Source organism: Hemibagrus wyckioides, linkage group LG16, assembly GCF_019097595.1.
Source record: "Hemibagrus wyckioides isolate EC202008001 linkage group LG16, SWU_Hwy_1.0, whole genome shotgun sequence".
Taxonomy (NCBI): Eukaryota; Metazoa; Chordata; class Actinopteri; order Siluriformes; family Bagridae; genus Hemibagrus; species Hemibagrus wyckioides.
The window spans coordinates 22285482-22308647 of record NC_080725.1 but is presented as its reverse complement, the minus strand read 5'-3'; the positions used below and the strand labels follow the sequence as shown (position 1 = coordinate 22308647).

At 38.7% G+C, this 23166-nt stretch overlaps 1 protein-coding gene across 1 annotated transcript in view; it reads right to left on the bottom strand.

Annotated features, from left to right (window-relative positions):
* itga2.2 (integrin, alpha 2 (CD49B, alpha 2 subunit of VLA-2 receptor), tandem duplicate 2) overlaps positions 1-23166 on the bottom strand; it is a 34964-nt gene that overhangs the window by 6390 nt on the left and 5408 nt on the right. The window contains exons 2-23 of the mRNA XM_058412192.1: positions 21556-21679; positions 14703-14812; positions 11391-11482; positions 11177-11291; positions 9867-9994; positions 9630-9778; positions 9386-9536; positions 8608-8773; positions 7986-8059; positions 7758-7896; positions 6476-6621; positions 5944-6087; positions 5656-5862; positions 5061-5191; positions 4696-4859; positions 3736-3995; positions 3565-3647; positions 1427-1562; positions 1207-1299; positions 429-505; positions 235-318; positions 18-120 (exon numbers count right to left, since the gene is read on the bottom strand). Coding sequence (XP_058268175.1) covers positions 18-120; positions 235-318; positions 429-505; positions 1207-1299; positions 1427-1562; positions 3565-3647; positions 3736-3995; positions 4696-4859; positions 5061-5191; positions 5656-5862; positions 5944-6087; positions 6476-6621; positions 7758-7896; positions 7986-8059; positions 8608-8773; positions 9386-9536; positions 9630-9778; positions 9867-9994; positions 11177-11291; positions 11391-11482; positions 14703-14812; positions 21556-21679 — 2876 coding nt within the window. The remainder of the gene's footprint in view (positions 1-17; positions 121-234; positions 319-428; positions 506-1206; positions 1300-1426; positions 1563-3564; positions 3648-3735; positions 3996-4695; positions 4860-5060; positions 5192-5655; positions 5863-5943; positions 6088-6475; positions 6622-7757; positions 7897-7985; positions 8060-8607; positions 8774-9385; positions 9537-9629; positions 9779-9866; positions 9995-11176; positions 11292-11390; positions 11483-14702; positions 14813-21555; positions 21680-23166) is intronic.

Sequence of the window (23166 nt, the reverse complement as noted above, 5' to 3'; positions counted from 1 at the left end):
AAAAAACACACACTGACCTTCAGGGTGAACACGAGCTCTGGGCCGATGTCACTGTACGTCTTTATCGGGTTTATAATTTCATCCTTTTCATCGAGTAAGTAAACATAAGCGTTGGCTTCTCTGTAAAAGAAAAACAATCATATTCCGAGTTTCCATGGTAACATGTCGTTTTCCATAAAGCATTACTTTTTCAGCTGATTTTTATTCTGTCAAAGTTTTGCCGTTGAATCAGACCTGCTGAGGATGAGCTCTGTCCCGTACTGGATGGGGATCGTCATCATCTGGGTGTTATCCACGGCAGATTCCTCTACACTCTCACTGCAATCAACATGGACAACCATCATCATCATCATCGTCATCATCGTCAACATCATCGTCATCAGCAATAAAAATAATTTCTGTTCCCTTTGTAAGATTTTATTTCTTACCTCTGAGCTTCGAAAAACACTTTGACTTCCTTTTGCAATTGTGCCAAATTAAAGTCAAAATTGATCTCAAATGTTACCTGAAACACAAGAATATACAATTTATTTTATTTTAATTTCACACATCTCAGACTCGACAAACACAAAACCACAAAATTCATCAGAGCAATAAAAGAGAAAACGAGTACAACAACCACAACCACAACCACCACCGACCACAATCAACAGATCCAGCAGAAACCCTACATACAACAATCAGCGCTACGACAAACAAAAATCCATCGGCTACGAAGCCGACAAACACAAACAAAAGAAAATAAATAAATAAACAACACCACCAACAATTACAACAAGCACTCTTTCTGCTTTCTGTATTCACATTGTAACGTCTCTAATCACCCAGAAATATGTATGCAATGTTGCACAAAGGTGGGAAACAACTGTTTTTTGTGTCATTGTTAACTATTTAGATAAATTAATGACAATAAAAACAACTTTAACTTGACTTAACGGCACTGTGTTTATATGGTGGAACTCCTGAGAATAGCGCTTTTCTCTGAATCGTTAAAATAATAACAAAAACAAATAAAAAAAAACCTTCATGAATATTCAAATTAACACTGAATTATACATCTATATCTTTTAATGTTTAATTTTTGCTTCCTTCTGCTTGGATCCCGGCGTATTTTTTCTCTCAGGAGATAAGATATAAATAAGAAATGTCTCATGTAGATGTTGTTACTATTTACGCATGTGTGTTTAGTGACTCATGGAGTCTCACCGACTGGTCAGTCCTGAGCGCTGGATATCCCACTTGACACGTGACCATTTCCGTGTCTTTACTGGACATGCATTGGACCTCAGTACCATCGCTCTAGGGGTGAAAAAAACAAAAACAAAAACAAAGGAAATCAGCTTGGGAAGAGAATAAAATCCAGCTGTTTTGTTTAGCTCAGATTAAATCTACAATAAAGTCATATGTCGAAACGTGCCGGACGTACAGGCGGCGTCACGGAGGAGTAGAACAGGTTGCTGGAGTAGCGTGCGGTCACTCTGGTGTTGTAGGCGTTTTCCTTTCTGTTCATCACCGTCACGGTCAGCGTCAGTCTTCTGTTCTTATAACTCACCAGCAACGAGCTACCAAGACACAGAAAGGAGACAATTCACCAGATTGAACAGACAGAACGTGAAGACGTCCAGCTGGACTTTATTACGCAGGCGTCACGCAGTAACGTCCTGACTTTATTTGGACGTGTCTTGCAAACAAGTCCTTTTGATCTATGGAGACGACTGCAAAATTTATTCCACCAACAAAAGCAGAGAAAAAAACAAAGAGCAAAAACCAAATCCCAGAATAACTCACACTGATTCTCTCTGTCTGGGGCTGTGTAAAGGTTCTACGCAGAACCCTAAAACAATGTGGTTCGAATTGAATCAGTTCTTGAATCTGATTGGCTGAGACGCCTCCAAAGAACAAATTTAATTCTGCATTAATGAACCAGATTTAAAACCAAAAAAAAAATCCATTAAACACCATATCTAACGCTTCATCTGTGATGTTGCTTAGCAACCAAAGCTTACTCTTAACAGACTAAACTGCATGTGCAACTTTTATTCTTATTAATATTATTATTACTAATAATATTATTAATTTTGGGTTTTATCATATCATACTTTTTTTAAAACAATATTTCACAGGGACTGACGTCCCATACCTAAGAATAAGAGAAAATATATATTTATTTTTTATGATTTTAATTATTCATTATTTTTAGAAGATTCTAAACCTAATTTAAGGCACTTCATTTTATTTGTATGTATTTTCCTTAGTCACTTCAAGCTTAAAAAACATTTTAGAAGGTTGATGAATTTTATGCCACCTGGGAAACGCCTGATTATTTTAAAAACACTGCATTAATTTTTATTTTTATTTTATTAATAATAAATATTTAATTTTTTAAAAATCATTCTCTGTACTAAATTAAATAAAAAAACATTAAAGAGAGTGTTAAAAAATTATTGCATCCTCCTGATGAGATTATTTATTTATTTAAGAGTTTATTTCTAGAAATAATTCAGGAGCTGATTCTAGTTTAATTAAAAGTGTACTTATTTGCACAGATGTGGCAGGGAGAAAGGCGTAGTTTTGGTCGTCGCCATGGAGACGGAAAAAGAGAAACCACATGTGAAAGTGTTTAAAGACTCTGGCAGCTTTTTCCGGGACCCGTTGGTGTGTAGCGTGTCAGTGAAGTTAATATAAATAATAATATAAATAAATAATAATAATATAAATAAAACTTTTCCGGGAGACGAATACAGTCCTACGCTGTCAGTGCGCTGCTTAGACTGTATGACCTTTGACCTTTCAGCGCAGGCGTACACACGGACGCAGAGCTGGTGCTGGACGATTAAGAGCGAATTAATTCTGTAATAAAATGCTGATGTTTCTATAAAACCACAAATTAATTACCATTTAAAATTAAATTAATAACAGCTGTGGAGAAATTTTTTAAATTTAAATTGAAAAATAATAATAATTTATTTTTAATAATTTATTATTAAATTATTAATTGTAGTAATTTATTAATAAATTATTAATTATAATGATTAATTATTTATTTTATAAATTTATATTTATATTTGTTATTTTTTATTATTTATATTTGCTTATTTATTATATTTGCTTTTATTTTAACATTTATTTTCATCAAGTCTTATTTCAGTGACGGTCGTATTGAGTGAGTTCTTGCCATAGCATGTGTGTGTGTGTGTGTGTGTGTGTGTGTGTGTGTGTATCAGTGAGCATTTGAGTATGTGTGAGTGTGTGTATGTGTGTGTATGACAGTTTATTTGTGTGTGAGTGTGTGACAGTTCATTTGTGTGTGAGTGTGTGTGTGACAGTGTATTTGTGTGTGAGTGTGTGTGTGACTGTATTTGTGTGTGAGTGTGTGTGTGACAGTGTATTTGTGTGTGTGTGTGTGTAAAGATTTAAATAAAATGCTTGCAGTGTATCTATGGAGGATATGAGAGCCAGTGCACCTGATAAAGATTTCAGAAATCAAAAAAATAAACCAGAAGCTGATTAAAAAAATATCTGTGTAAGATTTTGTTCAGTAGGAACAATCACAGCATGTCCTACCCAGTGGGTGGTTCTCTCTGGACGCTCAACACCAGGTCACTGTAGCACTTCTCATCAGCACCACAGTCTTTAGAAAACGGGATCTACATGAACAAATAATAATCTGTCAGTAACATTAAATGAAAACAACTACAAAACTAACAACTACGCAACACTGGACACGGCACTCACGAAAAAGGCCCAGGCGGTGTTACTGAAGGCGTCCAGGACGGGACCGGAGTCCGGCTTCTGGAGTCCGACGTCGACTCGGACGGCGATGGGGTTGACGAGGTCAGGAGTGTCCTGAACGTACACCTGATGTTCCTCACACGTCTCGGACGTGGAAACGCTGACGTCCTTCTGGATCGCACGCTCCGAGTTCGCAAAGTGACCTCTGGACGCGACTCGAGACGACTGCAGGTCAGCGTCCAGCGTCATGTTGTACTTTATGTCTGAAAAGCAGGAACATCAATTAATCTCAGACAGATTATTTTCTCATCAGGTCGATCGATGAGTTCTGCTTCGTTATCTGTATTATTTATCTATTTATCTCTTTCTTCTTCATCAATAGAATCAAGAGAAGGCTTATGTAGTATTATATTCATTTAATATTTAATTTAATTTAATTTTAAATATTTATATTTTACTTTCCAATTTTTAAAATATAAAATATAAACTTATTTTCTGCACTTTTTTATGTCATTTTATTATAACATTTTGAAATATTTTAAAAACATTAAATAAATAAATAAATAAATAAATAAATAAATAAATAAATAAATCTAATTCTCAAAAGCTTCTGAGGTGTTTATTTGCACAGTGAAGCAAAATAATCTGCCAACAGAATAAAAAACAATGTCTGAAATGTGTAAAAGCACTGAATGAAACACTGAATAATCTTAGATCATTTTCATTTATAATAATCTATGGATGGAGACACAGGATTCAGTATTAATCCCGGGTAAAGTGTAAGCAGTGTGAAACCTCATACTACACAACCCAGGATTCCCAGGATTTAACAGGGGGTTTACTAGGACCCAGGGGAAATATATTTCAGATGGGAATAACTGTACTGTGTGTTTATATAAAATGTACTGCGTATCGGAGCGAATATTAAAATCTCTGTGGAATAAAAGTAAAGAGTGAAAGCACCTGCAGGTCCGATTGAGCTCGATGGTCTGAACTCTGCGTTGAAACAGACTTTGGCTTTAAAACACGACACCATCCGTCCAACGAGACTACACGATTTACTCAGGATGCTGATCCGGTCCGGCATGAACGTGACCCGAGCCGTCACCACCGCCACTCCTCTGGACCTGAAACCACACGCCACAGAACAGTGCGAGAATCAAAGTCTAGTCTAAAACCTCTCAATCATCTCTAATTAAATGTCCAGTGAATTATGCTTCTAAACTAATGGTGATTATTCACATAGACTCTCTGACCGCACTTCCTCTTCACAAAACACAGAACACCAGTGCATCATGGGAAACATTTCCCACTCCAGAGAGTCTCACCAGAGCTGAATCACGTTCCCGTAACTCCCCACTGAGACGTCCGGGAGCGAGTCCCCATTCAGATCTTCACTGGCGTCTAACGAACGTCCGAAATACCGCAACTTCGGGTCCAGTTTCATGGCAAGAATTTTCTGAAATAGAAAAAAATACTGTAATTTTTAAAAATACAAAAACGTAAGATCCATTTCTAATATAAATATTCAGAAAAAGAAATTCAAGCAGAAAAATATATTAATTGAATTAAAGTAAATATTAGATAAACAGCTATATTAAATGATACATATGAAATAAAAAAGGGTTTTTAAAATTCTAAAATGAAATTAAAATTACAAATATTATAAATAAAATATTACAAATATAATTAATAGGCTATAATAATATACTATATATGCTTTAATACTGGCAGAGAAAAATTTAGGAAATACATCTAGCTGAGATTAGTATAATGAATAAAAGGCTTGAGGATGTGCTGTTCTAGAAAAATAATCAACTTCAGGGTGAAAACAGTTCCTCCATCACACCAAACCGTCACTGATTATTTTCCTTCATCAGCTCAACGCTGTGTTTTATTCCCATCACACACTGAATATCGTACCTGTGAGCTCTGCTTCCTGATGCTCTTCGATACATCTCCGTTGTAAATATAAACGGCTCCCTGGCCGTTCCCCTCCAGCGGCGCTCCGACCACCATGTCGTTGAAGCCATCCAGATTGAGGTCAGGAGCGGCGGCGATGGCCATCCCGAATCGAGCGTTCTCTAATGGAGAGGAACCTTCCAGAAACCCCTGGCTACTCAAAAACCCCTGTAGATATACACATCATGGATCTTGAGTGGTTTTTCAGCAAAGCTTTGGTGGATTGAAAGCAGTGTAATAACAGCTTACGTCAGTAACGGTGAAGATGTAGACTTTTCCCGTCTCCTTTTTCTTCTCACTCATGTACATCGGAGCTCCAACTAGCAGAAGGTCAGTCGAACCATCACGATCCACGTCCAGGGGGCAGAGCACACTTCCGAAGTACGAGCCGATCTGCGGATCAGAACGAAAACAACGACATTTTTTCACATTTATAGTCACGTTAAGACAAGTTGATTCCTTTTCTTGTTTTTTCGCCTCTCTGCTTGTCCTGAAGATTTCACAAAACTTCACCACTGAGTGTCATAAAGCGCTGAAACTGGAGACTCCTTCCATAAATGTTACATAAATATGTATTCTCCTCATACATATAAAACTTCATCATGTTAAAGATTTCTTTCACTGTTGAACGTCCACCGTACGTGTTCCCCCAAATGAGCTGTTACTATAGAAACGATAAGAGGTAAAATAAATCTGACCAATCAGAATCCAGGATTCAACAACGCTGCTGAATTCTCCATTCTGATTGGTCAGTAGCAGAAGATTTATTTATTGATCAGACCTGATCTCCTCTCTGAGAGTGTCGGATGTCGGGTTGTCTCTGCTTGTTCAGCGTGTACACCACCACCTGACCCGTGTGGTTGGAGCGAGGCGCGCCGGCCACAAAGTACTCGGTGGAACCGCTATTCAGGGTCGTCACCGAATATCCTACACACACACACACACACACACACACACACACACGGAAATAATGACAAGAACACTGAATAAACACATGAATAAAAACTGCCTTTTTGTCTTTCTGTCTTACACATTTATCTCAAAAATATGTGCTAAGTATACAGTTACATTATTAGAAAGTTCTTACATGGAGCTGATATTTCTGGATTGTTTGCAGTGATTGATGAAAAATAATAAATAAATAAATTTTGCTTTTATTTTATTTTTATTTTTACCTGAGCTGATAAACTAATAACACATTTATTTATTTATTTATTTACTTTTATTTATTTCTTCATATTATTTATTTTAAATTTTTAAATAATATAATAATAATTTTTAAATAATGATTTTTTTTAAATATTATTTACTTTTAAATATTATTTATTTATTTATTTGTTTGTTTACCAATCCATCTAATTATTTCTTTATTTACTTTTATTGCTTTATTTATATAATAATAATAATAATAATAATAATAATATATAATTATATAATATTATTTATTTTTAAATAATATAATAATCATTTGAGTGTGTGTGTGTGTGTGCCCTGTGATGGGTTGGCACTCCATCCAGGGTGTATCCTGCCTTGATGCCCGATGACTCCACAGGCTCCCCATGACCCGAGTATAGATCGGATAAGCGGTACAGACAATGAAATGAAATGAAATAATAATCATTTTTAAATAATATTTAAAAAAATATTATTTATTTATTTGTTTACCAATCTATCTGTTTATTTCTTTATTTATTTGTTTATTTTTTAATATTATTAATTTTTAATTTTTAAATAATGGTTTTATTTTTAAAATATTATTTACTTTTAAATATTATTTATTTATTAACTTATTAATTAATTAACTTATTTATTTATTAATTAATATTTCATTTAAATATTTGACATGTCATCCTTCACTCAAGGCATGTCTTGGTGTTTGATGTTTGCTGCATGATTTAAAAAAAAAAAACTTTTAAAAAATACTTTTAATTCCAGGACAAAACCAAATCAGACTCTAAACTGCACCATTCAGGAGAAACGAGTGGATTAAAAGGTGAGAAAAATCCTCATGTGACATTAAATTTTGATGTGTATTTCAACTAAAACTGCAACGAGTCACTCACCCAGCAGTGAACTGTGGTTTTTGTCTTCAAGGATTTGCTGAAAAGCTTCTTTGGGGAAAATCTCTGATTTCTGGGCAGTTTTATGCACTACAGTTCCAGTCCATCCATACGCCCCGACGGCCCCCAGCATCAACACGTCCTGCAGAGACACGATCCCAGGACAGCGGTGTGAGTGGAAATAAAACCACTGATGGAATTAAGAGAAGAGAGAAGAAATAATCCTGGCACCTCATTTTTGGTTTGGTGTGCGCTGAAGCCAACCTGCGACATTTCCATCTCAAACTGACCTCCCGTACCTGTGCCTGTGGAAATACAGCAATATTTAACCTTCACAATGTGACCTGAATGATTTAGAGGGTTTTCTTGTTCTTGTTGTTTGGCTGAGAATTAAGACCAGGAGCGATTTTATAAGGAACAATGAATAAATTCTTTCATTATTCTTATATAAGAAAAAATGTATCTATACAAGAATTATGTCATTATTATTATAGTCATATATATCTTTTTATATAATCTTATATATTCTTACAGAAGAAAAAAAAATTTGTCAATTTTTTACATGAAATATTTTCTATACATTTTCCCTCAATTGTACAGATAATTCTATTATTATTCTTTTATTGTAACAATTTTTTATTCTATTTTATTCTATTGATTTTATGTCAGAAAATCAAAAGAGTTTCCAAAAAAAAAAAATCCAAAAACATTTCCTACACGTTGTAGTGATTGGTTATGCATGCAAAATAATATTAAAATTTGATTTCAAGTTTAATTCTAGACAATTTTTCCACTTTTATTCCAAAATCTCGTCAATCTTAACCCGAGAGTTTAATAAAAACCTGACTTTTACCTTCGATGTTGAAGATCCGATCTCCCAAGGTTCCTGCGATCTCCTGCAGAGCATCTTCAGCAGACACGTTGAAGTAATATTTATCTGAAGGACTGCTGGCTATGGACTTGATTTCCTCAATCAGCTTCTTGCTGTCGATGTTATTCCTTATGTAGTACCCGAGCACCTGGAGACGGTTATTTAAACCATTTAATAATATAAGTAACAGACAAAACATCCATCCATCCATCTTCTATACCTGCTTTATTCCTAATTAGGGTCACAGGGATCTGCTGGAGCCTATCCCAGCACACATTGGGCGAAAGGCAGGGGTACACCCTGGACAGGTCACCAGTCCATCACAGGGCCACACAAATAGACAGACAACACTCACTCCGATGGGTAATTTAGAATTACCAATCAACAGCATGTTTTTGGATTGTGGGAGGAAACTGGAGTACCCAGAGTAAACCCACGCAGGCACGGGGAGAACATGCAAACTCCACACAGAAAAGCCCAGAAACCCAGGATTCGAACCCAGGACCTTCTTGCTGTGAGGCAACAGTGCTAACCACTAAGCCACCATGCTGCCCCACATCCAAAACAATGCGAGATAATCACAGCAGCCCGGATGTTGCGAAGTATTTGTTGTCTTTAGTTATTATATCTTAAATAATTACTTGCCAAAGACGGAAAGAGGAAGGGAGAGAGAAAAAATCGTTTGTCGGTGGACAAAATGGGATTTTTTTTTTAAACCAGTAAACCAGCAGCAAGGCATCGTGGGTGGTGACATACTCACAGCGATGCCGAAGCGAGTGATTCCGTCTTTCTCACATGCAGGAATGACCGTGTTTCTCCGCGAGTTATCGTGTGACTCTCCGTCTGTTACCACCACCATCACTTTACTGGCGCCTGGACGTCCTCCGTTTGCAGGCAGAAAAGCGTTTGCTCTGTAACACACACACACACACACACACATGAGAACACTTCTGACCTCTCCAGTCCAGGCGTGCTCAGACGAGACCCGGCGAGCTCACACATACCTGGTGTACTCGATAGCTCGGAACGTGTTGGTCTCGGTTCCGCCTCTCTGAGGGATTTCCGAAGCCGCCTTGACGATTGAATCTCTGGTTTTGTACGTGTTCATCTTGAACTCCATCGTGGGATCGACGCCATACTGAATGACGCTGACCTGCTCCAAAAGAAAAATCAGATTAATAATAATAATAATAATAATAAGCTGTTTATGGTTTAACCTCGAGCTCCGTTATAGCACATGCCTGTGATTGCTGGGGTCCGATTTCAAGGTGCTGTAAGAGCTTCACGAGAAAAGTCACGACAGGAGGCCATGGATAAATACTGTTCGATCCGTCCAGAACTATAGCGATATCCATCGGGCCACCACAAGCTGCGGGATAAGGAAATAAAGAGTTTAAAGCCATCGCTGGAACACATCCTGCACCGTGTATTCTGACCCCTTTCTATCAGAACCAGCATTAACTTCATCAGCAATTTGAGCAACAGTATCTCGTCTGTTGGATTGGATCACACGGGCCAGCCATCGCTCCCCACGTGCATCAATGAGCCTTGACCGCCCATGACCCTGTCCCCGGTTCACCACTGTTCCTTCATTGGACCACTTTTGATAGATACTGACCACTGCAGACCGGGAACACCCCACAAGAGCTGCAGTTTTGGAGATGCTCTGATCCAGTGGTCTAGCCATCACAATTTGGTCCTTCATCAAACTCGCTCAAATCTTGCTGCCTAATATATCCCACCCACTAACAGGTGCCATGATGAGGAGATCATCAGTCTTAGCTCTTAGTCGTGTGTTAAGTTCCTGTGTGTATTATGCTGTTCTGTGTCCTTATGCAGCACCAGGATCCTGGAAGAACCTTCACTGTATACTGCATCTTGCATCGCATCTTGTATACTGCATCTCATCATCTCTTATGTTTACGATTATTATTATTAAAAGGACTTAATGCACTATGTAAAGGAAATTTAGTATCAGCGTTTGAAATACTAACTACAGCACCAGGAACATTCTTACAGAGTCATCTAGGCTTCACTGCCTAATATATACCGTTCCTTGACCAGTCCCTGACCCATCAGTGGTTTTAATGTTATGGCTGATTGTGATCATATGACTGAAGAAAAAGCCTTTATTATCGCCACACATACATTACAACACAGTGGAATTCTTTTCTTCACATATCCCAGCTGATGAAGTTGTGGTCAGAACGCAGGGGCAGCTATGATACAGTGCCCTCTGGAGCAGGGAGGGTTAAAGGCCTTGATTGATGGTGCTGGGGCTTGAACCCCGATCCTCCTATCAACAACCCAGAGCCTTAACCACGTGAACCACCACTGCTCCAATCAAACTGATAATACTGTTAATATGTATATAAAACATCCGAATTGATCCCTGAGTCAGATTAGCATAAGATATCCTTTAACATGAAACGTGAGAAAGAGAAGAACGTGAGAAAGAGAAGAACGTGAGAAAGAGAAGAACGTGAGAAAGAGAAGAACGTGAGAAAGAGAAGAACGTGAGCGGGGCGTGAGATCGGAGCTGGAATCGTACTTTGCAGTGCAGGAGAGAAGGCCGGCAGCGGAGAGAACACAGGGCTCACTTCTGCACACACTCCGGGGTAGAAATACTGAGTAGCACAAGCCTGAGCCCAGAGAGGACCGCATGTCTGAAACACACACACACACACACACACGTAACAAATCTGTCCACTAAATAAAGACCACATTAGTGTCAATGTGCCGCAGCATTCCAGCAGCATATTTACCATAAATCCACTGTTTTTGGTGGTTCGAATCAGAGTCAGACCCAGGCTCATGTTTACGTTGATGTTCTTCACGTTTGCTATGTCGATGCCATCTGATAAAAAAAAAACAGAAAAAAAAACAGATGAGTAATTAAACGAAGGGCATGCGGACAAAATAAACCCCCGTCACCATCCGTTACAGATCACAGCATCCGCTCTCCGCGTGGAGGAATGTTCTTTGTTAACTGTAAAGCAGGATGACATCATGACGACATTCTGACCCTGTACTTCACTGCTTAATGTTTTCCTGCTGTAACACACACACACACACACACGTGCACACACACACACACACACACACTATTTTTTTTATGAAAAGACTGAGCAGCAGAGCAGCTGAACGTGTGTGCCATATTTGGCAGGAAGAATCTGTTTCTTATGAATCTGGTGGTTTATTGCATCATAATGTGTTATAAACATATATGTCATGTGTTCTAAGTTTATAAATGTGTTATTTTTTTATAACATTATGTTGGGTTTAGAGAATGCACTTAATCCTGTGTAAAAGCTCATAAAAGAGTTAGATGCAAGATATAATCCATTATAGATGCTCTTAAACAGTTCATTGCATTATAATGTGTAACACAGCCTGCTAAATCCTGTACAAATGTTCATAAAAAGTCTATTGCTTTATAATGTGTTACATAGGCTACATAATACTGTATAAATGCTCATAAGCAGTTCATTGTGCTATAACGTGTTATATAACCTACATAATCCTGTGTATGTATGTAAATAAAGAGTTAGATACAAGATAATGTGTTATAATCCAGTAATAATCCAGTATAGTTGGCATATGGCATATGTAATCCTGTATAAATGCTCATAAGGACTTTACTGTGTTATAATGTGTTATATAGCATATATAATCCTTTATAAACTCTCGCAGGCAGTTCATTGTTTTATAAAGTGTTACATAGCGCACATAATCCTGTACAAATGTTCATATGAAGTTCATTGCATTATAATGTATTATATAGCCCACATAATCCTGTGCAAACTTGGATAAGCGGTTCATTGCATTATTATATTTAATAGAGTCTATATAATCCTATATAAATGCTCATAAGACCTTAATTGCATTATAATGTGTTAAATAGCATACATAATCCTGTATACCCACTCATAGGCAGTTCATTGTGTTATAAACTGTTACAAAGCCTACATAATCCTTTACAAATGTTTATAAGCAGTTCATTGTGCTATAATGTGTCATATAGGCTACATAATTCTGCATAAATGCTCAGAAGCAGTTCATTGTGCTATAGCGTGTTATATAAAATACATAATCCTGTATAAATGCTCCTAAGTAGTTAATTGTCCTAGAGTGTGTTATATAGGCTACATACTCCTGTATAAATGTTCCAAAGCAGTTCATTGTGCCATGTGTTACATAGACTACATAATCCTGTACAAATGTTCATAAGCTATTCATTATGCTATAATGTGTTATATAGGCTACATAATCCTGAATAAATGCTCAGAAGCAGTTCATTGTGCTATAATGTGTTATATAGGCTACATAATCCTGTATAAATGCTCATAAGTAGTTCATTGTGCTATAGTGTACTATATAAACTACATAATCCTGTATGAATGTTCCTAAGCAGTTCAATGTGCCATGTGTTATATAGGCTACATAATCCTATATAAATGCTCATAAAACGTTAATAGTGCTATAATGTGTTACATGGGCTACATAACCCTGTATAAATGCTCATAAGCAGTTCATTGTACTATAATATGTTATATAGAACAAAACAAAAGGATATCATGGTAATAAGATGAGGTTATAAACAAATGGTGACACACAATCAGCCAAGGGTCGCAGTCAGCCCAGGACAGAGCGTGCCGAGACGCAACATAATCCTGAATAAACTCAGGATTTATTTTAAGATATCATAAGATATATTATAAGAACTTCAGTTTATTATAATGTGTTATATAGCCTATATAGTCCTTCATACTCTTCTTCTTCTTTGGGCTTTTCCCTTCAGGGGTCTCCACAGTGAATCATCTCTCTCTATCCCTATCTTCTGCATCCTCAACACTTACACCCACTAGCTTCATATCCTCATTTATTCCATCCATATACCTCCTCTTTGGCCTTCCTCTTTTCCTCCTACCTGGCAGCTCCATGTCCAACATTCTCCTACCAAAATATACTCACTCTCCCTCCTCTGAACATGTCCAAACCATCTTAATCTGTCCTCCCTAACTTTGTCCCCCAAACGTCCAACATGAGCTGTCCCTCTGATGTACTCGTTCCTAATCCTGTCCAACCGTGTCACTCCCAAAGAGAACCTCAACATCTTCAGCTCTGCTACCTCCAGCTCTGACTCCTGTCTCTTCCTCAGTGACACTGTCTCTAAACCATACAGCATGGCTGGTCTCACCACTGTCTTGTACTACATAGTCTTATATAAACGCTCATAAGAAGTTCAAAGTGCTATAATCCTGTATAAATGCACATAAGCAGTTCATTGTGCTATAATATATTATAAAGCCTAGGAAATCATGTCCATTAGCTAGGTAGCTAAATGCTTGATAATGTGCTAGAAGCCTTTAGATAACATTATGCTGGCTCTATAGCGTAAACAATATGATGATTGGTGGAAATACTGAAAAGCAATTGAATGATGTTTTTATTATTAAAAGGATAATTAAGTGGTCTGAGGTCGCTCAGCTCCTCGGTTCTTTCTGCAGTGAGGGTCCGTAAACATCTCTTCTTCACTGCAATTCACTGTTTAAGGATTTTTAAAAAAAATCATGCTGACTATGTAGATATCTGTGGTTTCCTGTTTTATGAATCTTTCAAAAGTAGACCACACATTCATAAACAACAAGGTTCTGAATAAACATCATCATGAGCCGCTGTGGATCTCCGGATCAGCTCCCTGACTCTGAGGAACATCTCAGAGTTTCCCTTAAAACAAAAAAATAAACCAGGCTTGGCTCGGGATTACATCACTCGATGGGGTCTCTGAGCTGGAGTTAAACAATACAATGTGCATTTCACAAGCAGGACTGGGAAACTCCCTCACACACACACACACACACTCAGAGCTTTTAACCAGCTTTTCTTTTAATTATGTGCCTTAAATTTGACTTTTCTTTGTTTCTGTCTTCTGTCATTGCTTACAATTGGTGTCATTTTTAGAATTTTACCTTCTTCATTTATTCAGATGATTAATTTTCCACACTTGAGTGCCCCAGTTGTTGTTATTATCATTAGCGATGCAGTGTGATGTACAGTGAGGTGTTTAAACTTACTCTGTAGGTTGAGTTTGTCGCAGGTCGTCGTCGGTCCTGCAATCGCACATTTATACACATCTCCTTTCCTGTTCTGAGTGTAGCCTCTCCACGGAGCCCCCACCATTAACCTGTAACACCAGTAAACACCATTACACACCATTACACACCGTTACACACCGCTAAATACTACAACACATCAATACACACCATTACACACAATAAAACAAAATTAAACACCATTAAACACCTTTACACACAATTACACACCATTACACATCATTAAACACCTTTACACACAATTACACACCATTACACACCATTACACATCATTAAACACCTTTACACACAATTACACACCATTAAACACCATTACACATCATTAAACACCTTTACACACAATTACACACTATTAAATACCACTAAACACCATTAAACACCATTACACACCATTAAACACAATTACACCCAATTGCACACTATTCAACACCATTACACATCATTATACACTACTAAACCACAACAATACACACCAGTAAACACCATTACACACTACTAAACACTATTACACACCATTACATGCCATTAAACACCATTATACACCATTACACACTACTAAACACTATTACACACCAATACACACCATTAAACACCTTTACACATTATTAAGCACCATTAGGTACCATTAGGTGCCATTAAATACCATGACACACCAGTAAACACCATTACACACATTACACACTATTAAACACTATTAGACACCATTAAACACATTATACACCATCACACACCATTACACAACTTTACAGACCATAACACACCATTACACACCCTTCCACACCATTGCACACATGGCAAGAACACATTTACGCTGTGCAACAAGATGCTTATATTTTGTGGCCATGTGTTGAGTTGATGTGTGTGTGTGTGTGTGTGTGTGTACCACCCATCCATATCCTTGTGTAACAGCCAAAATGTACACAATGTACAATAAACGACATCCATTAGTTTTAAACGTGTTCTAATATTTCAATAATATGCTAAAATTATTTGGTTTCGTTATGAATTACATTACACTAGACGTTGTGTTAGCAGATCTGCTCATCAGTATGAAAATCTCTTCATACCAGCAGAGTGTTTACACACTCATCTGACTCATGAGGACATCCTGTGTGTGTGGGTTGTGTGTGTGTGTGTGGGGGGGGGGTTCTGTAAAGGTGTCTGTGTGTGTCAGCAAGCTGGTTACTTTAATCAGATATTGTGCTACTGTCATTCTGTCCTTCTAGTGTGTCTCTAAAATGTACAGTAATTGATGGACTGCAAACTGATGATTACACACACACACACACACACCTCCTCCACATAATGTTCAGAGGATTTCACAGGACAGGAATCCTTAAAAACAACACCTGCAACCTGTAATAACCTGTGTGTGTGTGCGAGTGTGTGTGTGTGCGAGTGTGTGTGTGTGTGTGTGTATATAGCCGTGAGCCATTAATTTATAGGCACCAAATTAAAGCCTTCTTAATGATAGTTTCGAGCTTGTGGGATATTTACCTGGTCCCCATGAGGAAAAGAAACAGATTTTATAGCAGACTTATAGTCAAACAAACAATAAACAAACAAATAAGTAAACAAACAGACAAACAAATACACAAATAGTGTACTAAGATTCAATAAACAAACAAACAAAAACAAAATGACGGACAAAGATTACAAATTATAATGAACATATGTATGTGGGGGTGTGTGTTTGTCCAAACAAACAAACAAACAAACAAACAAACAACTCCAGAATTTTCTTCTGAATATAGTGAGGATAAACTATTTACCGACAATCATGGTACCGACACACTTCAAATATAGTCAGTAAATACAGATCATTTTACAAAGGTGTGTGTGTGTGTGTGTGTGTCTAAATAAACACTGCTGCATCATTTTCCAGATCATTTACTGACACAGTAAACATTTTTGTCTGCATTCATCTAGAAGCTGTGCAACGGAGTTGACTCAGTCTCAGCGAGATAAAAATACAGGTGTGTGTGTGTGCATGTGTGTGTGTGTCACTGTCTTAGATTACACACAGTACTGCAGACACACCCGCACAATTGGACCATTGTCCAGTTGCATGACCCAGTTGCAGTCCAGCTTGAGCTGCTGAACAGATGCCTCACACTGGTCTCAGGAATATTCTGTTAGAAGGTTCAGAAGGTTCATCATTATCTCTGCACATTTCCTGTGTCTGCAGAACAAGCGCAAATCATCACTTCAACACGACACTCCACAGCTGTTTTTAGTTGTTTGTGGTTTTGTCGAACATCACGCTATGAACGATGTCCAAACATCTCCAGCTCCACCTCATTAATCTATAGAACACTGTATCAGAACTTTTGTGGTGTGTTGGAGATGGACTGAGGAACGTCCTGCTTCCATATACCTTCAGGGTCAAAGCAGTTCTTTAATTAGCTTTAAATGACAAATAAATCTCTGCAGCATGATTTCTAGTGTATGTGCAACATAAAAAGAGAAAAAAGATTTGCCTGCCGGTACTATAAAAGGGGTGTGGCTTCATGTAAGCAAGTAAAGGAGGCGTGGCCTTTGTGCTCATCAGGTGCAGAAAATCAGGTGTGGTATATTGTGTCGAACCCAGGGAAGGAGGCGTGGCCTCTGTGTCAGTCATACAGAAATGAAGTGTGGCCTGTGTCAGTTACATGGAAGGAGGCGTGGCCTCTGTTTTTTCACCCTTCCATGAAAGCTATACTTGTTATCTTCTGACCTTCCTGTCATGAAGCTCCTGAGAATCACGTGATGTAGCTGAGACGCTCGCTCCTGGAAAGTTCTTAAAGGATCCATTTGGCGATGTTCTTATAAACCCTTCCCGGCGTGATGAGCAGAAACTTCTCTGACGTCACTTCCTCCTCCACTTCCTCCTAGCTGCTAATCACATTTTTTTCCACTTGTTTTCTGAATATTGGTTCGTTTTGAGGAAAAAATGACCAGGTTTGAAAATTCTCGTTTTTATTTTCTTTCCTCAAGTTATTTGTTTGTTTTTTAGAAGCTCCTGAAACCCATAGGAGTGTTATTTACCCTGTACTTTCTTTTTCCACCCAAAGACTGTAAACTGTTTCCACTGCTGAACGGGGCGATTGGGCAGAAGTGGAAACGGTAAAGATCACCAACACGTATTTATTCATAACCCTGAGCAGTAGAGGTTGTGATCAGTGATTATGCTTCTACAGGAAAAGTAACCAGAATTCAGGTAAAGTCCACTATACACAAATCACTATACAGACTCACTACACAGGGTGTAACATAACAGTTATAAATCCTCACAGCTTCAGATATTAACAGATCAAAGTCCACTAGAACTCTTTATCAGTGTTTATGTTCTTCTGAGGGCCAGGATGTGTATTTTATTGCTGCTGGTACAGACTGGTTCCTGTTCTGGGCCTCCACATACTCTTTGTGTGTGTGTTTGTGTGTGTGTGGTGTGTTTGTCTTTGGGAGTGTGTGAGGTTAGTATGTGTGCGTCAGAATCCCACTGAACATTCAGCTTATTCAGAAAAACGACATCACCAGCCCTCAGCCAATGAAGAAACAGGAAATGACTCGCATCAATAAACAGTCAGAGTCAGGAGGGTTGCATCATCACTAGCAAGTGGTCAGGAATTTTACCGAGGCTATAAACATCTAGACGTCTCGAGATGACGGTGAATAATAGACTATTTTCGGTAAAGATAAACCAGGAAGTTCCATAAATGGAGATCAGGTTGAAGTCACAAGCATGTGTGTGGAGGTGACTCTTAAATAAGGAGTCTACTTTTTTTGTTATTAATAAAAATACAATCATGTTATTAATGTTGAAAATGTTAATGTTGTTATTAATAATATGAATATTTGTTAAAAGCTAACTTCCTTTATTCTGTTCTCTGACTACTGTATAAAAGATTGTGATGCTTCATCTGCAGCATGCGGTTTTTGGCCTGAGTTTCAGTCACTTTGCATCATTCCGGTTTTATTTCCCATGCAGCCTCATAAAAGGTATTTATAGAGAAAATAAAATTCGAGAAAAACTAACGTGTTTTTCTGAATAAAGGCTCAAATTCTAACCTTTAATGAACGTTTTTTTTAACTTTAAAAGACAAATGGATCTCTGCAGCATGATTTCTAGTATAATGAAAGGGGTGTGGCTTCTGTCATGTCAGACAGGGAAGGAGAGTGATTGTTTGTCAGTCAGAGGAAAAGGAGGCGTGGCCTCTGTGTCAGTTACAGGGAAGGAGGCATGGCCTCTGTGTCAGTCACAGGGAAGGAGGTATGGCCTCTGTGTCAGTCACAGAGAAAGGAGGTGTGGCCTCTTTGTCAGTCACAGGGAAGGAGGCGTGGCCTCTGTGTCAGTCACAGGGAAAGAGGTATGGTCTCTGTGTCAGTCACAGGGAAAGGAGGTGTGGCCTTTTTGTCAGTCACAAGGAAAGGAGGTGTGGCCTCTGTGTCAGTCACAGGGAAAGAGGTATGGCCTCTGTGTCAGTCACAAGGAAAGGAGGTGTGGCCTTTGTGTCAGTCACAAAGAAAGGAGGTGTGGCCTCTTTGTCAGTCACAGGGAAGGAGGCATGGCCTCTGTGTCAGTCACAGGGAAAGAGGTGTGGCCTCTGTGTCAGTCACAAGGAAAGGAGGTGTGGCCTTTGTGTCAGTCACAAAGAAAGGAGGTGTGGCCTCTTTGTCAGTCACAGGGAAGGAGGTATGGCCTCTGTGTCAGTCACAAGGAAAGGAGGTGTGGCCTTTGTGTCAGTCACAAAGAAAGGAGGTGTGGCCTCTTTGTCAGTCACAGGGAAGGAGGCATGGCCTCTGTGTCAGTCACAGGGAAAGAGGTGTGGCCTCTGTGTCAGTCACAAGGAAAGGAGGTGTGGCCTTTGTGTCAGTCACAAAGAAAGGAGGTGTGGCCTCTTTGTCAGTCACAGGGAAGGAGGCATGGCCTCTGTGTCAGTCACAGGGAAAGAGGTGTGGCCTCTGTGTCAGTCACAAGGAAAGGAGGTGTGGCCTTTGTGTCAGTCACAAAGAAAGGAGGTGTGGCCTCTTTGTCAGTCACAGGGAAGGAGGTATGGCCTCTGTGTCAGTCACAAGGAAAGGAGGTGTGGCCTTTGTGTCAGTCACAAAGAAAGGAGGTGTGGCCTCTTTGTCAGTCACAGGGAAGGAGGCATGGCCTCTGTGTCAGTCACAGGGAAAGAGGTGTGGCCTCTGTGTCAGTCACAAGGAAAGGAGGTGTGGCCTTTGTGTCAGTCACAAAGAAAGGAGGTGTGGCCTCTTTGTCAGTCACAGGGAAGGAGGCATGGTGTTTGTGTCAGTCACAGGGAAGGAGGAGTGGTCTTTGTATCAGTAACACAGAAAGGAGGTGTGGCCTTTGTGTCAGTCACAGAGAAAGGAGGTGTGACCTCTATGCCAGTTACAGGGAAGGAGGCATGGTGTTTGTGTCAATCACAGGGAAGGAGGTGTAGTCTTTGCGTCAGTAACACAGAAAGGAGGTGTGGCCTCTGTGTCACTCACAGAAAAAGGTGTGGCATTTGTGTCACTCCTAGAGACGAGCGCCGGCCTCTGAGTCAGTCCTAGGGACAGGGGTGTGGCCTATATGTCTGTTACAGAAAAGAAGGTGTGGCTTCTGTGTCAGTACTACAGAAGGAGGTGTAGTCTATGTGTCTGACTGAAGTAGCTGTATATAGTAACCTGTAATAATCTGTAATAAAACCAACACTAAAACTTTTTTAATCCAGTTGTCCTGAAGTCACTTCGCCTGAACTTGTTCTGAACACTGTTCACACTCTGCATGCTGCATCCGCTGGCACTCTTAGGAAACCACGGCATCGCACGAAATGAGCCATGAGCTCTGCGTCTGTTTGTCTAGTAAATGAGCGGAAGGAACCCATTTTTCTGAGATAAGTTCCAGAGAAACCATTCTCCACAGGGATCTAGGGCCTGCAGACGCTACACCCCAACACAGGAAGTGCAGGAGGAAGTGCCACTGTGTAGTGTGTGTGAGTGTGTGTGTGCATGTGTGTGTGTGTGTGTGAAGTAAGAAAATATCTGTAGTAGTGTATTATATAGGCATGTTATAGAATCTTCAGCAGTCTTTAGGAGGTGTGACCTGTGTGCCTCAATCTCAATGAAGGAGGTGTGGTCTATCTATCAGTCTTAACTAAGGAGGTGTGGCCTATGTGCCTGTCAATATTATTGACGAAGATGTGGCTTCTGTCAGCCACCAGAAGGAGGTGTGGCTTCTGTGCTTGTTAGTCTCAACTAGGGAGGTGTAGCTTCTTGCCTGTCAGTCTTAATGAAGGGGGTGTGGCCTAAGCATCCGTCAGTCCCAATTAAGGAGGTGTGACTTCTTGTTTAATGATGAAGTGTGTCCTGTGCATCTGTCAGTCCCAGAAAAAGGAGGCATGGCCTTTGTGTCTGTCAGTCTTATACAGGAAGTGTAGCTTCTGTATATGATAGTCTGACTTCTTGTCTGTCACTCCTAATGAAGGAGGTGTGGTCTATATGTCTATAAGTGCTATTGAAGGGTGTGTGGTATGTGTGATTAACTTAGTGGGTGTGGTCTTTGTATCTGTTTGTCCCAATAAAGTGGGTGTGGCTTCTTGAATGTAAACTCTATTTGCTCTAAACTGGAATATTTGAATTAATGTTAAACATTTGACAAACATATAACTTGAAATGCAGATAATGAATGGGTTTGGGGGCCGTCCCTGATTTGCATATTCATAGGATCTGTATTCTTTCTTGACGATGGAAAAAGTGACAGCATTCTGTTTCTGTCTCACACAAATATGTGATTTACTGTTTATTATAGAACACACACACACACACACACACACACAGTCCTTACCATTTTCCTTGGTGATTGCTGAACTGCTGCACTGTGTATCCAAACTCATCGATTTTTGGGCCCGAGAAAATTTTGGCTCCTGACGTTCCCACGTTAAATCCCTGAGAGTGTTCAATACACCAACCTGTGCTCACACACACACACACACACACACACACACACACACAGTATTATAGGGGACACACAGACACAAAATACAAAACTCACCCTTCACACACAGAAACACACACCACAGAAACCACTCGATTGAGACAAACACACAGATAAGAATCATTTTACCGACATCTAACCAACACACACACACACACACACACACACAGTTATGGCGCATGATTGCAACTCTGTAAACTAAATGTCACTAATTCCCACACACACACACACACACACACACACACACACTTATCAGTCTATGAAATAATTCAGCTCTACAGTGCATAACCTTCAGAGTACGAATCTCTTTATAATCATTTTAAACGCATCTCGTATCATAAAAGTATGGAAAAAAATCACTGTTAAAAATAATCGTACGTAATTCAGAACGTTTGTGTGTAATTTTTATTTACTTGTGAGTAATTTAAAACTATTGTATGTAATTCTGTGTTTTGTCCGAGTTGGATTCCAAAATCTACGATCACAACAGTTTACAGATAGGAGATTTTGTGTGTTTGTTAGAGTACAACTCCAGAATGACAGTTCACAGACACAACATGAGACGACATGAGAGATTAAGCCCACAAATGTAGTGTGTGTTAAACCACTGTCAAAAATAGTCATCAAGGCCACATGCACAGGCATTACTATCCGAGGGAAGATGAATTAAATTAAAGTGCACAAACCACTGGCACCCTGAGAGCTAATCCTTTTATTTATTTACTTATTTATTTATTTAAAATTCGGACATGTTTAAGGGTTAGGTTTGACTAATAACAGAGAGGAGTAATATTACAGAGATAGTTTAACTATAGTAGGTAGGATTAGCTCTCAGGAATCACAGTACTTTGTTGTTAGTGATTACAAGCAATATAGCAGGGTATTGAACTGTATTCCAAATAAATTAATAAGAACTTTATTGACCCAAGATAACGTGACTCACATTTTTAAATTAAGAACCACGTATCTCTCCTTTCCCATACCCCCAAAGCCAAGGAAGTACACTTTAATATCTATATCTTTAGAGTTTCTTAGATATAGATTTAATATAGATCACAATAATTGTACCTTTTGTGATGTTGATATTGAACGGCTGTACATTTATTCTTTGACAGTTCATTCAGTAGGGCCTTTAGGTCTGAGACATTCGAGTGGCTTAAAGTTTCAATCAAGCTTCTTCTCCATTTTCTAAACATGATATAATTTTTGGTTTATTAATGGAAGATGTACATACTTAATTTGTACTGAATATTATTTTCATTTTGGGCAAATTTTATATTCATAAATGTAAGTGCCTTAAAACAAAGCCATTGTTTTCTGTTTTCCAAAAGGAATTTTGGTTGTACTGTAAATCTGTAAGATCGTTGAAATGTAAAGAAGACATTCTTTTTCTTTTTTTTCTTAGTTTATTTTCATTTTGATTGCTGTTCTGTTCTTAAGGATCTTCTTATGATCTTGATT